This window comes from Podarcis vaucheri (assembly GCF_965113315.1).
Source record: "Podarcis vaucheri genome assembly, chromosome: 7".
NCBI classification, from domain to species: domain Eukaryota; kingdom Metazoa; phylum Chordata; class Lepidosauria; order Squamata; family Lacertidae; genus Podarcis; species Podarcis vaucheri.
The window spans coordinates 14,634,301-14,655,166 of NC_138765.1; the positions used below are offsets into that span (position 1 = coordinate 14,634,301).

The 20,866-nt window shown below is 41.0% G+C and overlaps 1 protein-coding gene across 1 annotated transcript; it reads left to right on the forward strand.

Moving 5' to 3' along the window:
- Nucleotides 1-6,221: 6,221 nt before the first annotated feature.
- Nucleotides 6,222-18,964, forward strand: LOC309537971 (phospholipase A2 inhibitor gamma subunit B-like). Its single transcript, XM_082233147.1, has 6 exons — nt 6,222-6,317; nt 8,076-8,176; nt 9,125-9,244; nt 14,264-14,407; nt 17,964-18,095; nt 18,638-18,964. The coding sequence occupies exons 2-6, from the start codon at nt 8,128-8,130 to the stop codon at nt 18,799-18,801; spliced, it is 609 nt and encodes a 202-aa protein (XP_082089273.1). The 5' UTR covers nt 6,222-6,317; nt 8,076-8,127; the 3' UTR covers nt 18,802-18,964.
- Nucleotides 18,965-20,866: the final 1,902 nt, after the last annotated feature.

Below are 20,866 nucleotides of genomic sequence, written 5' to 3' on the forward strand. Positions count from 1 at the left end.
GCTTCCTTTGTGGTACAGTAATACAATGCACAGTGACTCGAGTGCTAGATGTTCTTGGCCCCATTAAATCCACTTGGCATAAAGAATATGGTCACTTGCTCTTTAAAATAAGTTGGTAATAGTTAAGTGCAGGGGTAGGAGAGATCATTAACCAGAAAAGCTTGTGGAGTTAAGGGCTGGAATATACCCTAACACAGCTATGTGTCCTTTGCTTTTGTTTCACTAGTGATGGTTCTGAAAGCCAAAGGCGGTGTGAAAGAAGTGAACTTTGGTGTTTGGACAATGAGAGAGAGGGAGAGTGGCAGCATCACAGATGTCTAGGAGGATTTTTCTTTGTTTAATGTTAGTATTATATATTTAAACAATATATAATTTTGATATAGAACTGACTTTTTAAGCTTAGGCCCTTCAATGTGTGTCTTCTAAAAATGAGAATATAACCTTGGGACTCCCACATCCTGGGAATCACATAGAAAAGGGGGAGAGTGCTTTTTTCCACCTTTCATGCATTCAGTTGAGTCATTAAATGTTGAACAATCAAATAACTAGAGATGATACAAGATGTTTTTGTGAGTGAGTGAGTGAGTGAGTGTATATGTGAACCAGGCCTGTGATTCTGCCTAAAAGACCCTGTTGAGTCTGCTAACATATAATGGGCTTGCTATCTTCAAGGTATCTATTGTGGGGGCCCAGGTAATCCCTGCTCCACATAATCTCACATGACTCAATGCCCATCAACTTTATTGGGTGGGGTGATGCCCCCTCGGGCCCTAGGAATTGGCTCCTATGAACATGGTGCTGTAACACACCCCTGTATTTTCTTTATCCAGATGTGAATATGTTTTGCTGTTTAGACTCACTTTACATAGCATTTAGAAGTTGTCACAGAGTAGCAAAGAACCCACGTAACTGTCAGTTGTTTTTTTTATTATTATTATTATTATTATTATTATTATTATTATTATTATTATTATTATTATTATTTTCCAATTTGTATACCACCCTTTATCAAAAGATCCCAGGGCCATGTACAAGATTAGAAATAAATTGCAAAACATCAGTGATAAAAAACATAGTAAAAAGCATACTGACAGACAACCCAATAGCAAAATAATCATAATAACGACATATGAGTGAGTGCAGACCACAGCATAATTTTTTTTGGTATGATTTAGTGATGGTCTGTATGAACTTTTCTCCCATTTGGTATTTTCAGAAAACTTCAGGGATAATAAGCAAAGGCCTTGTCAGAACCCAAGGACAGGAGGGCCAATGCTTTTGGTGTATGTAAGCAATTACAAATAACATCAGATCTTCAGGGAGCCATGATTTGGACTGCTACAATGTCTGGCTGGTCAGAAGCATAGGAAGTAGATGGTGCTTCACTTTCAGGCCTTTTAGCACACTCTAGGCTGCCATTTTGGAAAAAATACAGACTGCACTGTCCTCCATTTGCAGGCCAGTGAAGCTGTGGCCTAAATTCTGCCAAAAACCAAAACCAAAATTTGAGTCAAGTGTGAATTTTTTTAGGGGGGAGGTCTCTGGTTCTGAACACGCAAATGGTAATTTATGGACCTAATAGGTATCTAAAGCCATTTGCACATAACAAATAGGAGCCTATGCAACACAAAACACTGTTGCTGTGTGTAGGTTTTAATTTTTTGGGGGCCCCCCAAGAAGTATACCTTGTTTAGCTTCTATGTTATTGTATACAGCACTCTGTATTTCAAAGAAATATCATAAAAAATCTTCCCACCATATTTCTCCAGAGGCGGGGCTGAAATGCAGCCCAATTTAGGTTTGTGACTGTTTGTCTGGAAACTTTGCATAAAACGATAGGCAACCAGTGCAGATGATTACTGTTTGACAGAACTCTGGAAACCACTACAGGAGTCAGGAATCAGGGGCATAATAGGATTCCTACTGATTCTTACCAAAAGCCCATTTAGTCCAGCATAGTGTTATCACAGTGCTTAGCCAGATATCTGTCAGAAGCACATAAAACAAACAGAGAAAAACTGGACAGAGAAGTTGCCAAAGTTGTTGAGGTTTGTTATAGTTTTGTTTATTTTTGAGCTATTTTTCTGCAATATGTCAGGGAAATCACAGACATACGGCAACCCTAGAACATATAGGCATCGTGACCAGTAGATATTTGTAGTAGGGATGTCCACAGACCACATGACTCAGTTTGGAACTACGTTTCACAAAAATTTCAATGAAGAACTTTGTAGTCTGTCCAACTCAGTTTCAGAGCTTTCACTATTTGGGGGGAATAAAATGTGGCCATAACTAATCATTTGCCATTCTGTCCTGCAACAACAACTCATCACCTGCTGTCTGTTCATTCTTACGTCTGCTTGCTGGCCCTCTCGCCCAGCTGCATCCATAGAGATGTTCAAGGATTTTGCTTGTTCTGCATCTTAGGTGCACGGTGAATCACACTTCATGACCTAATACAGGCATCAAACTAGGTATCTCTTATATTTTCCTGTTCTCTAGTTTTTGTGCTCAAAGAAAGTGAAGACTTCAAAATGCATTTTCTAGGGGAATCAGATTGGGTGCCTCCACTTCCCCTCCCTACAGCACCAAAACATGAGATCACCTTCCACCTCCCATTCTCACTAACAGAAGAGATTCAATATTCTCACTGGCAGAAACATCCTAGGATTTGCTGATTGATTTCGTGACTGTTTAGTTGCTGCCAAACTGCTTTAAGACCATACTATAGTTATGCTCTTCTCACACCACATATTTTTCTTTCTTTATTTTGCACATCCTTATTTGATTAAAATCAATGCAGTTTTGAATGCTTCACCCAACCATCTTGATTCATAGAATCATAGTGTTGGTAGGGACCCAACGGCCATTTAGTTCAACCCTCTGCAAATTCAGGAATCCCAGCTAAGGCGTGTTAGGAGTGAAGGTGTGTTATGTACTGAGTTGAATAGGATCCAAAAAGCAGCAGTCTGATTGGTCCTAGAACAATAGGATCCAAAATGCAGCAGTCTGATTGGTCCTAGAATAATAGGATTCAGAATGAAGCAGTCTGATTGGTCCTAGAACAATGCAGCAGTCTGATTGGTCTGCAGGAACCACCCAATCCAGCTCCAGATGGAAGTGAATCCACAACCTGATTGGCCTACAGGAGAATTCTGGAATATGCCTGGTGCCACGCTGACACCGAATTGGCAGCTGCTTTACCCTGAATGCTCCTCTGTGCGTCACAATTGTCTGCCAGCCAGGGTGGCAAGGACATGGCTGACCACTGGCACTGGGTATGCGTGGGCCGTGAGGGCCTTGTTTGTGGTACATTTGTAGTCTGTGCAGATGCGGACCGAACCATTAGGCTTGACGGGTGTGATGATCGGGGTTTCCCAGGGGGCATTAGGCACCGGCTGCAGCATTCCTTGCTCCATGAGCCAGTCCAATTCTTCGTCTATATGGGGTTTCAGGGCGAACAGGACCCAGTGTGAGGGCCTTGAGTCTGATTGGTCTGCAGGAACCACCCAATCCAGCTCCAGATGGAAGTGAATCCACAACCTGATTGGTCTACAGGAGAATTCTGGAATTAACCAATCATGTGTAAGCCCATTGTGTAAATAATGTATATAAAGCAGATACTTTGGGAAAACATTCATTCCTCCTCACCACTATGAGCTGAATAAAGAGCATGAAATCCACTCTTGACTCTGAGTATATTTCAAGGTGATAATAGTGTGTGTGTGTGTGTGTGTACATTTCCGCAAAGGAGACTGCAGAGTGGGAGAGAGGTGAAGGAGTGGAAGTGGGGGACCTGTGTGCAAGGGAAAGTTGAGATGAGCAAAGAGAAGGAGTGGGAAAGGAGGTAAAGTACAAGAAGACTGTGCCAGGAGGGTTGCAAAACAAACAAACAAACAAACAAACAAACAAACAAACAAGAAGGGAGCAGCTGGCATGGAGACCTGGTGAAGACAAAAGCAGGGGCATGAAAGAGTCTGCAGAATAGGAGGAGGTGGCTTCCAAATTGTGTGGAAGGTGAGAAGGGGCAGATTAGTTGTAATCTGTGGCAGGAGGAAGATACAGGAGGCAACCACACGCTGGCTTCCCTTCCAAGTGGGTTGCACAAAAAGAAGGGGAGGACGCGTAGGGTGCGAAAGGGAAATTGGGTGCAAAGCAGGCCTGCAGAATAGAAGAGAGAAGTGGTCTCAAACATGGGTCCTTGAGAGGGTAAACTTGTGGCTAGTACTAGCTGCAGGGGGTGGGACTGGGGACGTCTACGAATCTGATGTGCAGAGGGAGAGGAGGAAAGCCTGAGTAACATCATGGAAATGTCAAAAAGAAGTCCAAAAATCTACCCACCCTATCTGCTTATCAAGAAGCTGATAATGCATAATAATAATAACCTTTATTATGGTGCAACGACCCATAACATGAATTCAGAATAAAATACAGATTCATACAGACAACCCCCAGGGAAGGAAGACCCAAGTGTGCTTTGTTTAGTCATGGGTATGTTGACTAAACAAATAACAATTTGGTCTTCCTTCCCTGGGGGGTTGTCTGTATGTATCTGTATTTTATTCTGAATCCATGTTATGGGTCGATGGACCACAATAAAGATACTGAATAAAGTATTTAACTGCAGCTGACTTTGGGCTATAGTGCACAATTCTTCTGGAAATTTGCTATACAGTTCATGGCAACCAGGGCAGATTAGTATTATTTGATAGGCCACTGGAGATGCTCTGAGGAGTCAGGGACATAAGAGGATCCCTTCTGGACTACACCAAAAGCTCATTTAGTTCAGGATCCTGTTCTCAGAGAGTTGAAGCAGATGCCCTTGGGATTACCTCAAAACAAGGCATGAGCAGAGCAAACTCCCAGAGGCTTCTTGGCTTTCATAGCAGAGGAAATGTAGCCATTCTGTCCAGTAACCTTCTCTCATAACAATAGAACTCGTGGACAAGCAATGAAATGGAAGGAGGGAAAATTCAGGACAGATGGAAGCAATAACTGCATCACACAGCATGTATTTAGGCTTTGGAATCTGGTATCAGAAGAAGTAATGGTGTCCAACAACTTGGATGTGTTAAATTGCAGATTACCCTCATCCTCCATGGATTTGTGTATTGATGGCTACTAAACCTGATGGCTATGTTCTATTTCTGACATCTGGGGCAGTTTGGCTCATAATGTCTGCTTCTGAGAACCAGCTGTGGAGTTGTTCTCAGGTCCTGCTTGCTGGCTATGCCAGGCATCTGGTTGGCCACTGTGAAAATGGTTTTCTTGAACAGATGGCCTGATTTAGCAGGCTGATGCAAGTTCTGGCCAGCTGAAATTTCCTGCATATCTTCTTACAGCAGCCAAACTCCTAATTGGCTTCAAGTGGGGCTCACCCAGTGTACCTGCTGAAGAAGAGTCTTTCCATAATGTACCTGCCAAAAAACTGTGCTTTCATAATTTTCTCTAATTGAATACAATTGCTCATGTGCCTGACTGAGGGAAGCCAAAAGAGACAGCAGTTTGAGAAACTATGGGGCCCTTTTATAATATGTACCTAGGGTTGGGATCCCCTGTCCTGGGAACCAAATGCAGCTCCATATCTCTCTATCTGGGATCTCAATAAACCATAAGAGAGGAGACTTTGACAGACTATGCAACCCCCTTTATAATCAACATGGAGCAGGACTGTTGATACTTCATTTTTTATTTGATTTTCTTTATTAAAGTTCCATCCCATCATTCCTCCCAAAGGAACTCAGGCTGAATATTCAACTGGTTTTTCAAATTGCAAGACTCTTGAGGGTGCCTAGCTGTCATTGAATAAGAAGCCAGATCTGTTAAAAATCTGTAGGAAGCAGAATTAGGTGTTATTTGATTTTCTTTATTAAAGTTCCATCCCATCATTCCTCCCAAAGGAACTCAGGCTGAATATTCAACTGGTTTTTCAAATTGCAAGACTCCTGAGGGTGCCTAGCTGTCATTGAATAAGAAGCCAGATCTGTTAAAAATCTGCAGGAAGCAGAATTAGGTGTTATTTGATTTTCTTTATTAAAGTTCCATCCCATCATTCCTCCCAAAGGAACTCAGGCTGAATATTCAACTGGTTTTTCAAATTGCAAGACTCCTGAGGGTGCCTAGCTGTCATTGAATAAGAAGCCAGATCTGTTAAAAATCTGCAGGAAGCAGAATTAGGTGTTAGACGTACAATTCTTAAAGGATCAGTATTTTGTTTTCAGCCATATTGCCATATTGCAACCCCACCATTCCTCCGAAGGAAGCAGGACAGGTGACAACAGAAAAAAAGAAGGTCCTGAAGGCGGTGAAGGTCCTGTGTGAGTATCTGGAGGTGGTTGGTGGGTGCATGGCAGCTAACAGATTGAGGTTGAATCCTGACAAGACAGAAATACTGTTTTTGGGGGACAGGAGGCGGGCAGGTGTGGAGGACTCCCTGGTCCTGAATGGGGTTGATGTGCCCCTGAAGGACCAGGTGTGCAGCCTGGGAGTCATTTTGGACTCACAGCTGTCCATGGAGGCACAGGTCAATTCTGTGTCCAGGGCAGCTGTTTATCAGCTCCATCTGGTACGCAGGCTGAGACCCTACCTGCCCACAGACTGTCTCGCCGGAGTGGTGCATGCTCTAGTTATCTCTCGCTTGGACTACTGCAATGCGCTCTGCATGGGGGTACCTTTGAAGGTGACCCGGAAACTAAAACTAATCCAGAATGCGGCAGCTAGACTGGTGACTGAGAGCGGCCTCCGAGACCACATAACACTGGTCTTGAAAGACCTACACAGGCTCCCATTACATTTCCAAGCACAATTCAAAGTGTTGGTTCTGACCTTTAAAGCCCTAAATGGCCTCGGTCCAGTATACCTGAAGGAGCCTCTCCACCCATATTGTTCTGCCCGGACACTGAGGTACAGTGCCGAGGGCCTCCTGGCGGTTCCCTCGCTGTAGCCAAGCTACAGGGAACCAGACAGAGGGCCTGCACTGCGGAATGCCCTCCCACCGGATGTCAAAGAGAAAAACAACTACAGTGGTACCTCAGGTTAAGTACTTAATTCGTTCCGGAGGTTCATACTTAACCTGAAACTGTTCTTAATCTGAAGCACCACTTTAGCAAATGGGGCCTGCTGCCACTGTCGTGCTGCCGGAGCACGATTTCTGTTCTCATCCTGAAGCAAAGTTCGTAACCCAAGGTACTATTACTGGGTTAGCTGAGTCTGTAACCTGAAGCATATGTAACCTGAAGCATATGTAACCTGAGGTATCACTGTACCAGACTTTTAGAAGACATCTGAAGGCAGCCCTGTTTAGGGAAGCTTTTAAAGTTTAATAGACTATTGTATGTTAATATTTTGTTGGAAGCCGCCCAGAGTGGCTGGGGAAACCCAGCCAGATGGACAGGGTATAAATAAATTATTAATAATACCACTACTACTAGTAATAATATGTTTAAGATAACTAAATTCCTGGTGTGACTCAGCATTCTTCATTAAAAATATAGCCTTGTATTAGTAGAGTCATGATGCGAGTAATGAAGGTAGGGAAATTATTTTGCTGTGCATAAACAACATGAGTGGCTATACTATGTAACGAAGATCTTTGAATTCTTTGCTCGGTATCTTCAAGGTGTTTTGCGTTCTAGCCACTTGAACCTAGAAGGAAATATTCTAATAGCAGTCAAACTCCAATCGTCTCAAAGTGGTATTCATTCAGTGCAGTTTCTGAAGAAGAGTGGTTCCGTAAGAGTGGCTTCCATTGTGGTGAAATTGGGGTGGGATAGACTGGAAAGTTATTTGGTGAATTTTCATGGGCTTTCCAAAGGTGATTTAAGGATTTAAAATATATGTTTCTTATCCCTGAGAATGCAAAAGAAGAGGTAGCTGGCAGAATTTCATACAGTTCCCAAAAATGACTTAATGCAATTTCTACTCCGTGCTTTGCGTTCCAATATAAAATTACAAGATGTTTGGGAAAGAATGCAATCTCTACTGTCATCATTTCCCACCCCCTCACTGGACCAGTTCTGCCTAGGGCTCCTCTTCTTAGCCTATAAATCCCCCAAGGCAGCCTCTTCCTCCATCAGTTGCCTGCTTCTTTGAACTGAGTTCTCCTCAGCTTTTGATCTCTCCTGCACTATGAAGATCTTCCTGAGTACTTGTCTCTTCTTGGCCATCCTTTCTGAAGGTGAGTAGGAAGCTGCAATCTTGAATTGCTTTTTCAAATGGAGGAGGGGATATGAAGCGGGCTAGAGAAGGCAAACTGATATTGGCTCTAGGAAGGATAAATGAAGCTAAAACTATTGGAATACTGGGAATCTGGACTCCAAATTTTGGAAGACAGCCTTGTGGAGTGTATTTCTGTTTCATGAGGTTGGCTTTCTTCACATACAACATGTGTGCTGCCTGTGAAAGTATTCAACGGGACTGCTAAAATCCCATTGTGCACCTCACTGTGTGGAGGATGTGTCAGGATCATCCTACACGAGAGTAGGACTCCGATAGAGACACATGCCCGACTGGTATGTTCTCTCACTCCTGCTCGGTCCTTCGGGAGCTTCAAAAGCTTTCTCCAGCCCGAACATCACAGCGACTGATACAAAGAGGCAACAGCACATCTCTTTCTCATCAAACAGCAAAGAGAAAGAAACAAAGGACAATAGTCCCACATCACAGAACACAGTAACACAAATATCCTGTCTCCGTCACTTCCCACACTGCGGAATGAAAACATACACTGTCATGCGATTAAAAAAACACACAATCCTATGACTGCTAGCACGGGGCAGGAATCCTAACAGGACGTTCCTGCTTTAGTGTATGCATTCATAATAGTAAATGGAATGAAGGCTGTGTGTTTCTCCATCTTTGTATCTGGAGATGTTCCTGTGTGTGAGATAGGGGGAAGATGTGTGTCAGTTTGCATACAGCCTCCAACCCACCCATATGGATCCTGAAACCAATAAGGTTGCTCATGTCTGGCTTGGAAGACTGTATCCAGGTGGGACTGTAGACTGTATCCAGGTGGGACTGTATCCAGGTGGGACTGTATCCAGGTGGGACTGTAGTCGTTTCTCAATGACTGAGAAACTGATGTATTTGGCACTGAATATTTCTTCTTCTCTTGTCTCTGCAGTGGCACCTGAGGCATGTATTGTAAGGAAGTCAAAAGAAATAGACAAAGGAAGAGGAGTAAAAACTTGTGTAACTACCGAAGGTGGCAGATGCTTTTATGGTTTTACTGTCAGCAATTTAGGTGAGTATAAAGCCTTTCTGTCAGATTATACCTGAGTATGTGGGTCTGTCATTTGGACCCTGGGATATCTATATATATAAATATGTGTAAAATGTATCTATGATTACAATAAAAAATGGCACCAGCCTGTTCAATAAAAACAGTAATTCCCCAAAAGCCTGTTGGGACAAGGTCTTCACCTGCCAGAAGAAAGACAAGAGGGAGGGAAACTAGCTTCCAGTGTTGGGGAAAAGGCACTGAGATAGCTCATTTCCATGTCAGTCACTAATCAAGTCTGCAACACACACACATCCCGCACCTTTACACAAGGCAGCCTCTTAGCCTCAGAGAACCACTGGCAACCTTCTTCTGAACTTTACCAGCTGATTACTCTTAATACATTGTGCATGAATATTCAGGCCTCATCTTTCTCCGGCCTTTGCCTCACAGCTCCATCCCCAAAGGTTTTCCCAGTGGCCAAATCCTAAGTAACAATACCTCACTGGCAGGTCACTCTCCACTCATTAGCAACATAATCAGAGTCTACTCTTTGTGGGTTCAGACACAAGTGATGCAGAGGTCAGGTGTGCAGCCAATGATGAATACAAGGAGATATATGCTCAACTACAGTGATGCCTCGCAAGACAAAATTAATTCATTCCGCAAGTTTTTTCTTTGTGCGAGTTTTTCGTCTTGCGAAGCACGGTTTCCCATAGGAATGCATTGAAAATCATGTCCCCTCTTTTGAAGGAAGGGGCGGAGGGGAGAAGATCGCTTCTCCCCGTTGCCGCCCCTTGGTTCAAAAGGGGTCCGGGGAGAGAGGGGAAGGCGCGCACGCCTTCCCCTCTGTCCCCGGAGATTGCGGGGCTGGCAACGGGGAGAAGTGATCTTCTCCCAGCTGCCCCTTGCTTCAAAAGAGGTCCGGGGACAGCGGGGAAGACGCACTGCGCTTCCCCGCTATCCCCGGAGCTTGCGGGGCAAGCTTCGTTTTGCGAAGCAAGCCCATAGGGAAATGCGTCTTGCGAAGCGGCTAAGAAAACGAAAAACTCCTTCGTCTAGCAAGTTTTTCGTCTTCCGAGGTATTCGTCTTGCGGGGTACCACTGTAATGATCAACCAGTCCCCCTGTTGGTTGAAAGACAGTTGGGAATGACCAATGTTAGGGTTCACCTATGGCCAGAAAAACATCTAGCAAACCCCAAGAAGCTACTGCTAAGGGCTGATCTTTCCCCTAAGCCCCTGAGGTGGGTTTAGGGACAAAGACTGCCATCTTTCCAGATGGCATGAGATTTTGGGAAAAGTGGGCTTCCCATCCCATTGTTGGGTAAATGTAAAGGGTTCATAAACTGGAGCTATGTCTCTCAGAAAACCATAGGCCCTAGGCTCAAAAGAATATGGAGTAATCCAAATGATACAGTTCCATGAAATTAATATTTTCTCTATCGTTCCCCCATTTTTTTTTTGGAAAGGAATGATTCCATATTCATTTTAAGGCAGAATATTTTATACTCACACAGGTGGAAGTACCTAGTTTACATAACAAATGCCAACCAATATGGGGAAAATACTCAGACTCACTTCTCACATATCTAGTAGTGACATCTCAATATTTTCCAGCTTGCAGCAACCATATGATGGTTGGACAACATGGAATGACTATGCTGCTTATGCCACCCTGAAAAGTATGTAATGTGACCTATGTTTGATTCATGGGTGGTGTTTGCAGTGATTTTATTAAACTCACAATTTAAGATTTTATTTGGGATGAACCCAGGGCATAACTTGCACACTGCACACAATTAACCCTTCCTTGACTAATGGAATTAGCAAAACCAAGAAATTACTTTGTGTTATGTGGTATCTATTGACAAAACCAGCATAATGCATAGTGATATTCAATATTTAACATTTTCTCCCTTTTCACACTCTTGTGGCCTATGAGACACCTGAGCATGCTTATGAACCAAGAGCAGGAATAACATTTAGGTTGACATAAACTTCACTAGGACTAAATTAACAACAGCTTTTTCTTTATTTTTTCCTTTATGGGATAGATTATAAATGTTTTCGTTTATAAATCTGTAGATTATAAATCTTTTAGTTACAAGGTATATAAAAAAGAAAGAAACAGCCAGGAACAGAGCCAAGAGGAGCTGCATGTTTGGCTCTCCTATTTCCTAAAAGCAAAATATTTTCATTTTAAGATATAGAAAAACGGAATAAATGAGGAACCAAACTACGTATAGAAAAATCCGCAGAAAGAAGAAAATTCATCTCCCCCCATATTTTGACACACAGAATGGTACAATATCACAGGAGATAAACAATTCTGCAGGCTTGGTGTAGGCATGAATAGGAGTGATGACCTCAGGAATTTGGGCACCTTTTAATATCTGAAAGGAAATGAGCTTCAAGAATTTCATAGTCAGATACCACAACATAACCAGACATGGATTTATCATGGTCATTTGTTTTACAAAATCCATCAATATATAGACTCAAGTTGAAGAAAGAAATATCATTAAGATCTGGATGAGGTGTGACACTGAATTGTGGAAGGAACCTTGTTTGCTATTTTTAGAGGAGCTATTAATCTATAAATCAAATCAGGTTCAGGGTAAAAACAAGAAAAGGAATATGAACTAAATTCCATGGAGGAAAAATTGCAAGAACAGGTTGATCCAGCAAACAGTGGTTACAGTAAAGGTAAAGGTAAAGGGACCCCTGACCATTAGGTCCAGTTGTGACCGACTCTGGGGTTGTGGTGGTCATCTCGCTTTCTTGGCAGAGGTTTCTGGGTCATGTGGCCAGCATGACTAAGCCTCTTCTGGCAAACCAGAGCAGCACACGGAAACGCCGTTTATCTACTTGCATTTTGATGTGTTTTCAAACTGCTAGGTTGGCAGGAGCAGGGACCAAACACCGGGAGTTCACCCCGTCGTGGGGATTTAAACCGACGACCTTCTGATCGGCAAGTGCTAGGCCCTGTGGTTTAACCCACAGCGCTACCCACGTCCCGTGGTTACAGTAGTGAAACCTAAAATATATTTTTTTAAATCAATTTTTATTAGTTTTCAGAATTTTAACCAATCCAGATCCTTTAAATTTAATACATATTTTAAATAAATAAATAGGTTTGCTGCTCTTTCACAAACAAATGTCCATTGCTTCCTGATGTTGCCACATTCATTCTTTTTCTTTAATCACCTTCTCTTAGTCATAATCCATTTTCCTAGCTAGCATTCTTGTTTTTTTTACAGACAGCACCATTGTTATTTTCCAAACATATAAAATAACCGTCTCATATATGCAGCCTTTCCAGCTGTTCACAGACTTAGAGTGGAGAGAGATTAATTGCCAACTTTCTCAGTCCATTCCATTCCTTTGAAACCATCCCTTCAGTTTTTCAACGACATTTCGAGTTATAAATAACTGCTGAGAAGATGCCTTCTCTACCATTAAAATCCTGGGGATTGTTTTCCACAGCTCACAGTCAAAAATAAAAATCCCATTTATAAACTCATGGCAAGTGTAATTAGCAGTCCTTAGCAAACCACTCTCTCATCCACGCTTTCTTCATACATTTCAAAGAAACTTTATATAAAATCGGTTCATCTTCAGTTGAGAGGGGAAGATATATTTTAAAAATTGTAAAACCCTTAATTGGGCATAAATCATTGGTCTTCTCTCTTCCTCCAGATAACAGATAACCTCTAAACACCTACACATAATTCTTTCCTGTTGCAGGCTCAAGTCCAGTCATGGCTCAAGTCCAGTCCTTTTGGCAGCTGAATAGTTGCAGCCCTTTATCATATGCCATTACAGGAGCGCCCCATAATTAATGCAATATTCCGAATTCTTGAGGAACTGATCACAGATCATGCCGGAAATGGAGGTTCGCCCATGGCAGGGACACACATCCCAGGCCACACCCGCACTGCCTTTCAGGCTGGGAGATACGAGTTTAAGCGACACCATGGGATACCTTGCACTCCCCAGACCCCCTGGGAAGCATTGCCAGGAATTTTACCTCATAAATTCTGGTTTTCCCCTCTCCAGGCAGCTCCCCTGCCCAGGAAGGCAGAGGAGCTCAACCACCATGACCACGACGTCAGGCCGGAAACTGAAACCCCACCTCTCATTTCAAAACTTGTGAGCACTGCAGTGGCTGTCAAATAGGCCTGCAATATATAGTAACAACACAAAGCTCCAAACCCTTTTGGTTACAATCTGACAGCAGCTGAACCCTCAGAAATCTTTTTTTATGAAAAAGGAAAACTTATTCAGACATTTCTCCATAAAAAGATGAATGGAAAAAGATTTATCCCCTTGAGATAGTGAGTCAGAAGTTAGATGAAGGGGAAAAGAAAATTAGAGGAAAGAAAAAACTGAATTCTCCACTCTCAGAGATATATATTACAGTGGTGCCTCGCAAGACGAAATTAATTCGTTCTACGAGTTTTTTCGTCTTGCAAATTTTTCGTCTTGTGAAGCACGGTTTTAACGGTATTAGTGGTTTTAAGAAAAAGGAAACAAACTCGCAAGATGTTTTCATCTTGCTAAGCAAGCCCATAGGGAAATTCGTCTTGCGAAGCAACTCAAAAAATGAAAAACTCTTTCGTCTTGCGAGTTTTTCGTTTTGCGAAGCATTCGTCTTGTGAGGTACCACTGTATATAGTATAAGACAGCTTCTTGAATCAGCCAATGGATCAACTAGCTGGAGATCAGATGGGTGGCAGATCAACCTATTCCAGGCCCTTGCCATTTTGTATGTGCAGGAAAAACAAGTCAACAATTTCTCATTTAAGGAACTATCCTGGAATATTCACATGGTTTGGCAGAAAAGATTATACCGATACAGGAAGAAACTACTTTAAGGATTAGCTTGCTAAATTCAGTATGTGCCGATTTTTTTTCTTTATTCACCCATTTGCCCAATGTATGTATATAAGGGAGCATCACAAAAAAAAAAAAAATCATTCAGGAGAGGAATGATTTTAATTTTTGCTGATCTAGGTATTTCTTCTAATGCTCTCTCACAGGTGCCTATTTTTTCGATCGTGAACAGGGATGTACTACAGATTGCACTGTAGAGAGCTATACTTTCACCAGAGAAGATGGTCGTTACCTGCGGAGTTTCAGGTCCTGCTGTCGGTCTACAAGCTGTGGCAGTCTATTTGGTGAAAGTAAGTATATGCATATTTGTATATATCCTTGAGCATAAATAGCATTGAGGCTTTAAGGGTTTTCCTTGGTTGCCCTTAGACAATCAATATCAAACAGAAGGCATTGGAGATCTTTGATGAAGCCCAAGATAGGTTACCGCTTCCCTGTAGCTGGTTAGAGGACACCAAAGGTGGTCCCCATGATACCTCATAGTAAGGAAAAAGGTAAAGGTAAAGGACCCCTCGAAGGTTAAGTCCTGTCAAAATAGAATATGGGGTGCAGCACTCATCTCGCTTTTCAGGTTGAGGGAGTTGGCTGTTTGTCTGCAGACAGCTTTCCAGATCATGTGGCCAGCATGACTAAACTGCTTCTGGTGCAATGGGAAACTGTTATGGAAGCCAGAGCACATGGAAGCACAGTTTACCTAGTAGTAACTCCACCTCCAGAACACCAGCTACAGGATGACATCCTGGCTCTTCTAATATGGTGTTGCAAGATGCCTCAACCATAACTTTGGGGAACAGGAGGCTGAAAAGTTCCAATAATTCCCCCCAGATAAAAAGAAAGTAAAGTGAATAGGATACGAAACCAAAAGCCAACTGAAAATACAAATGGCTCTTTTGCCATGTAAGTGTCCCTGATCCCCCATGGCTAAAGTTCCCCCTACTACTTTTACAGATTTTGAGATTAGTGAACATAAATCTATTTCACAGTAATAAGCAATACATAAGACTACATAAACAATGATGGATCATAATGCATATTAGGCCATGGACAAAACATAGAAGTGGCAAATTAATCACATAGACAACCCAGCAATAAATTCCACAACCCACTCCCCAAAATAATCCTACTTGCCTATTCCTCTTAGGTTGAACTATGAAACACAATACATATTTAACAACAGACTGGGTGGAGTTTCTCTGGACTGTATTTGCACAGTGACAACTAAAATCACTCCCCTTTGATAACCCAGCTGCCAGCACTTCTGTCTCATCATTAGAGATAATATCTAGATCTACACCATCAGCACAATGAATTCCTGAAACAGAATGCAGTGGAGATGTTGTAACCCTCTCACAGGACTAGGGAACTGAAGCTGAGGAATAATTGAAATATAAATTTTTTGGCTACAATATTAGCAAGACAACTTAAACAAGTGTTAAGAAATTTGATACATGAAGATCGGACAGGAGTTCTGCCAACAAGACAGATAAAAGATAAAGGTAGAATTGTACGGAATGCTATTTGAAAAAGAAAAAGTGATTAGCAATTAGCTATGCTTTTAGATGCAGAGAAAGCATTTGATAATATTTCTTGGAGTTTTAGGGGGAAACTACTGATTATAATGGGGTTTGGGGACAGATATGTGAAAAGAATAAATGCATTATATAAATAGCAATTTGCACACATAAGAGTAAATGGTGTTCTATCAGAAAAATGCATTAATGCTAAGGGAAAAAAAACAAGGTTGCTTTCACCGTTAATGTTTATTCTAGGGTTAGAATTGCTGTGTAGGGATATTAGAGAAAATAATGATATATGAAGCCTCCAAGTGGGCCGTCAAAGTTACAAACTGAGGACTTTTGCAGTTGATGTGGTATTGTTCCTGGAAAACCTGATAGAAAATGTGGTTAAGGTATTGGATGTAATAAAGCAGTTTGGTAATTTAGCAGGAATTTTATATAAATAAGAATAAAACTAAAAAGTTAACAAAAAATATAAACCAGCAAGGTAAAGAGAAACTGAAAGAAATAATGGGTATTAAGGTGGAAAAGAAGGTGAAATATCTGGGTATCTGGATAACAAATACGAATGCAAATCTGTTTAAAATAATTAGCTGATAGTATGGAGTAAGATTAAACAAAACATGAAGAGATGGAGTAGAATGAAACTTTCTCTTTTGGGAAGAATCTCAGTGATAAAAGTGAATATTTTGCCTAAGATGTCATTTCTCCTTCACACAATCCCGGTAATACATGGACTGCTTCAAGTAATGGAAAAAAATAATTATCAAAATTCATCTGGCAGGGGGAAAGACCAAGGATCAAATTTAAAATGCTAATGGGTGTTAAGGAAAGAGATAGATTCTCATTGCCAGATTTAAAAATTATATTATGAAGCAGTCTGGCTGATTTGGTTAAAGGAATGGATATCTTTACAGAATACAAATTTGTTAGATTTTGAAGCATATGGGAATTGGTATGGGTGGCATGCTTACCTGTGGTATGCTAAGATAAAGGTACATAGAGAATTTTTAAATAATTGTATAAGGAGAAGTTTGTATAGTGTGTGGACCTGATATCAAGACTCACATGAAAGGAAAACATATTATGTTTTTCAAGAAATGCAAGTTTAATGGGGGGAAAAAATAATGAGCTGGTTAAAGATCTAGGACATAATATAGAAATGGATGCATGGGAAAGGTTGTGGAAAATTAATATGAAATGTACTGCCTGTTATACTCTAAAAGGAAATTACATGAAAATAATGTATAGATGGTATTTTTAACCTAACAAATTGGCTAAATGTTGTAAATAATTGTTGGAAATGTAAACTGCTACATTCAACTTTCATTTATAAGTGGTGGACATGTAAGAAAGTGATGGTGTTTTTTTTTAAATAAAAAAACAACAACATATGATGAGATAAAAAAGGTGTCTAAAGTGATTATACACAAAAAAACCCAGAAAGGTTTCTCCTAGAGATTATAGGGAAAGAGGTTCCAAAAAAATCATGATTAAGTTGTTTATGTATGTAACAACAGTGGCTAGGATTCTCTATGCACAAAAATGGAAGGAAGTAGAAGTTACCACCAAAGAGGAATGAATAAGTAAGGTGATGAACTATGCAGAATTGGCAAAGTTAACAGGCAAAATAAGAGAATCTAAGGATAATTGCATTGTGGAAGAATGGAAGCCTGTTTCAGACTATTTAAGGAAATTATTGTATGATGAACTCACGAGCAGGATTTGAACTATGTTTAATAAATTGGAGTTCTTGTTATTAAATATACCAAGAAAGAAGCACACCAAGAACTCAGGCCAAGGTAAGTTTCAATAGTGGGAGTGATCCCTACTCACAAGTCAATAATTCATTACAAAGATTTTCTCTTTATACATATCTTTATGAGTTAGAGTTTTTAATCTCTATTAGAATTTGTAATCTTTATTTGAGTTTGTAATTCTTGTCAGAATACATACTTCTGAATGGATTAGTTTTTGTTACTATTGACTATTGACTTGTGATTAGGGACCACTCCCACTATTGAAACTTACATTTGCCTGAGTTCTTGATGTGCTTTTTTCTTGGATTTAAACTATGAGCAATATAAGTAATTAAAGAATAAAGTATTGATGTGTTGGTATAAGAGACAGATGGTATTGTGCTGCGGAGGGGAAGAAGTAAAAACACCATGGAAAATGGGGTGGGAAGTCTGAAAAATTGATTATGTATTGATGTGTGTATATATCAATTTTTTGAAAATTTAATAAATTATTACAATGTAGGAAAAGGAAGGAATGAAGGAGATATGGGCTGAAACCTTGTGTTGATTTTAGTTGTTGTTTTCCACAGAGGGAAAACCTAAGTTGAATGGGCGGGAGTGTCCAACTTGTTGTCCTTCTCTCTCAAAAGCCTGTAAGGGCTCAAAGACCATCAAGTGTAACGATGATGAGACTCAGTGCATAGAGTTTGTTGTTGCTCACGGTAAGTAGCACTGCCAGCCAATGAGGTGGAGACAGGGTGGTGAGCTGCTCTCTTTTTCTGTTTGTGGCTTTCTGCCAGAAAATGCACTATACGTGTTGGTAGGGGAAAGTTCTAATTTTCTGAAACTATAACTCCGTTAAATGATCTTTGCTCTGCATGTATATAGATGAGACTCCATATTTCTTGGGTGGGGATTTGAGAAAGGAAGCAAAATAATCTGTTCATTTTATCATGTGTAAAACTGCCTTTTAAAAGAAAGTTTTCACTAATATTTTAGAAGACATAAAGGCAAGCATGGAGCCCAGATCTGGAAAGCAATATTGATGAAGATAGGCCCCTGTCCCATAATAAAAAATGGGTATTTCTTTTTCTAAATTTTAAACATCTGTGTCAAATTGATCACATGTATGGTTCTGAGATGCTTTCTATACTTGCTCAATATACTTAATAAACAATAAAACACTCCGATTCTCTCTTCTGCACACAAACTCACCTGTTACTACCCAGGCACTCATGTGAAAATGTCTCTTTTTCTTTACTAGATAACAGTTCAATTCCTGACGAGCATTTCCACGGCTGTGCATCCCCAAAATTTTGTGCAATGGCCAAGAAATCAATGCATTTTGATGCCCTTTCAGGCACTATAACCAGAGCACGATGCAGTGATATTCTGCCTCCCCTAGAGGAGCTCAACTTTGAAGAGTAATTAGGAGAGAACAATGTCTTCTTCCGTTTGGATCCCACTGTTTCTTGCAGCAGTGGAGGTGGAGGTTGCTTGCCTGGTGGTGGGAGAGGAAGAGCTACTGCACAGGACTCCTGAATCCTCTATTTGGCTTTTAATGCAGGGTGAATGGGAAGCAGGGAATAGATAAGCTAAAGTAGGAATGTGGGGCTTGGGGGCTCTGTCTCATGATAATATGATATATGGGTTAAATTTATCTTTGTTCAAAATCAAAATAAATTGGTGTGGCAAATAAAAACTGTGTTCTGTGTCTGTATTCATCAAATTAAGAATATTTGTTAGCTGCAGTGGCAAAGGGCAGTGCTTTGAAAATGAACAAATGGACAATGATTTTATTGATTTATGATATATTTATACCACTCTATATTTCAAAGAAATCTGAGTGGCTTACAGTATCATAAGGGCATCACAAAAGTTCAAACAAATACAATAAAAAGCTCCCCACCCAACTTAGCAAGAGGAAAGATTGAAGAAAGCTCTAAAATGCAGGCCACTGTTTGCTGCTTTGTAGCTGCTTTTTTTGGAGATTTGCCACAGCACTAGGCACCCAGTGCAGAATACGACTGTTTGGCAGAACTCTGAAGAGCCAGTGAGAGATTCAGGAGTTAGGAGCATAAGAGGATTTTTGTCTGGATTGCATCAAAGGCCCCTCTAGTTCAGCATTCAGCTCCCAGAGACCAAACCCCAGAAAACAAGGCATGAGCCCAATAGCCCTCTCTCACATGGGATCTCCACTAACTAGTTTAAAGAGCAGTAGAGGCTGGTCACCATGTGTGGCATAACCCTCCCACTGAAAATGTCAAGCAATTTAAAAAAGGCATTCCCAGAAATCTCAAAGCTACACAATCTTTCTTGTCCCACACACATTTTATATTTCCATTTCTGGCAATCCCTTATTCTCTGACCAACCAGCTCTTTGCAATGCAGGAATCTTTAGCCCAACATGGGGTTCACACCCACAAACCAGTCTCATGCTCTGCCAAGTGAGCTATCCCACTGCTTGAGCGTTTACTCCTGGTCTAGTACGAAAGCATTTTAAGGTGCATAAATCTTTTAATTTATGTTTTGCAATTAGGGAAGCATGACGGGGAAAAGAAAGCCCCAGATTAATAAATGCAACTAAGTGTGTGTGTGTGTTTGTACACAAACACATTAAACAATAAATACAACATTACAAAAACAAACATTAAAATACATACATACATACATGTGTGCATGCGTGCATCCCTCCAACATTTCTCCATACAGCAGTTGTAAAAAAGGCAAATTCCACACCTAGGCTCATCAGGAAAGGAATTGAATATAAAAATGTCAATATCATTGACACTAGTATAGGAATATATGCTGTGACCATACTTGCATTATTGTGTACATTCTGTTGGAAAAACGCCCAGGAAGGCCGCCACCTTCCCAAGACACCGGGGGCATCTCTCCGGTGGTCACGCTCTGGCTGTAAATCTCCCTCAGTCCAGAGAGACTGATGATAAGTGACCCCTCTCTCCTGAGAGGAGCCCACTCGTCTTCTGGCATCTCACAGCAAAAGAAAAAGACAATCAGTAGCTATAAACTAGTTTATTTACAGTCCATGTATAAAGAATCCACCAGCATGTTTGTGCTCTCTCAGCAGCAGTACAGAAAAGCATCTCACACAGATGTGAAGTTAACTTCTCAACAATACTCCAATAGTACTGAGACTTCCTGTCTCATACTCTCAGACACTCACATGATATAAAAAACACAGTGCTACTTGCTGAGCAGCTCGGGGTGGATAAAAATCCTAACATCACTCCTCCATTTTTAGGTAACCCTTGCTGTGAAAGCTAGTGCAGCATTAAGAGACATAAACAGTTGTCATACACATAGTATACCTCTGTTGTACGAGTTCCATGTTTGGAACTACCTGCAAATGGACTGACCAGTTCAAACTTCTGGTTACCTTTCTTCCATGGGATTAGAGCTTTTGCTCTACATTGGTCTGAGGAAACAGTGTTGGCTCTTACAACCTTCAGGTGTGGCTTTGTCTCTCCTG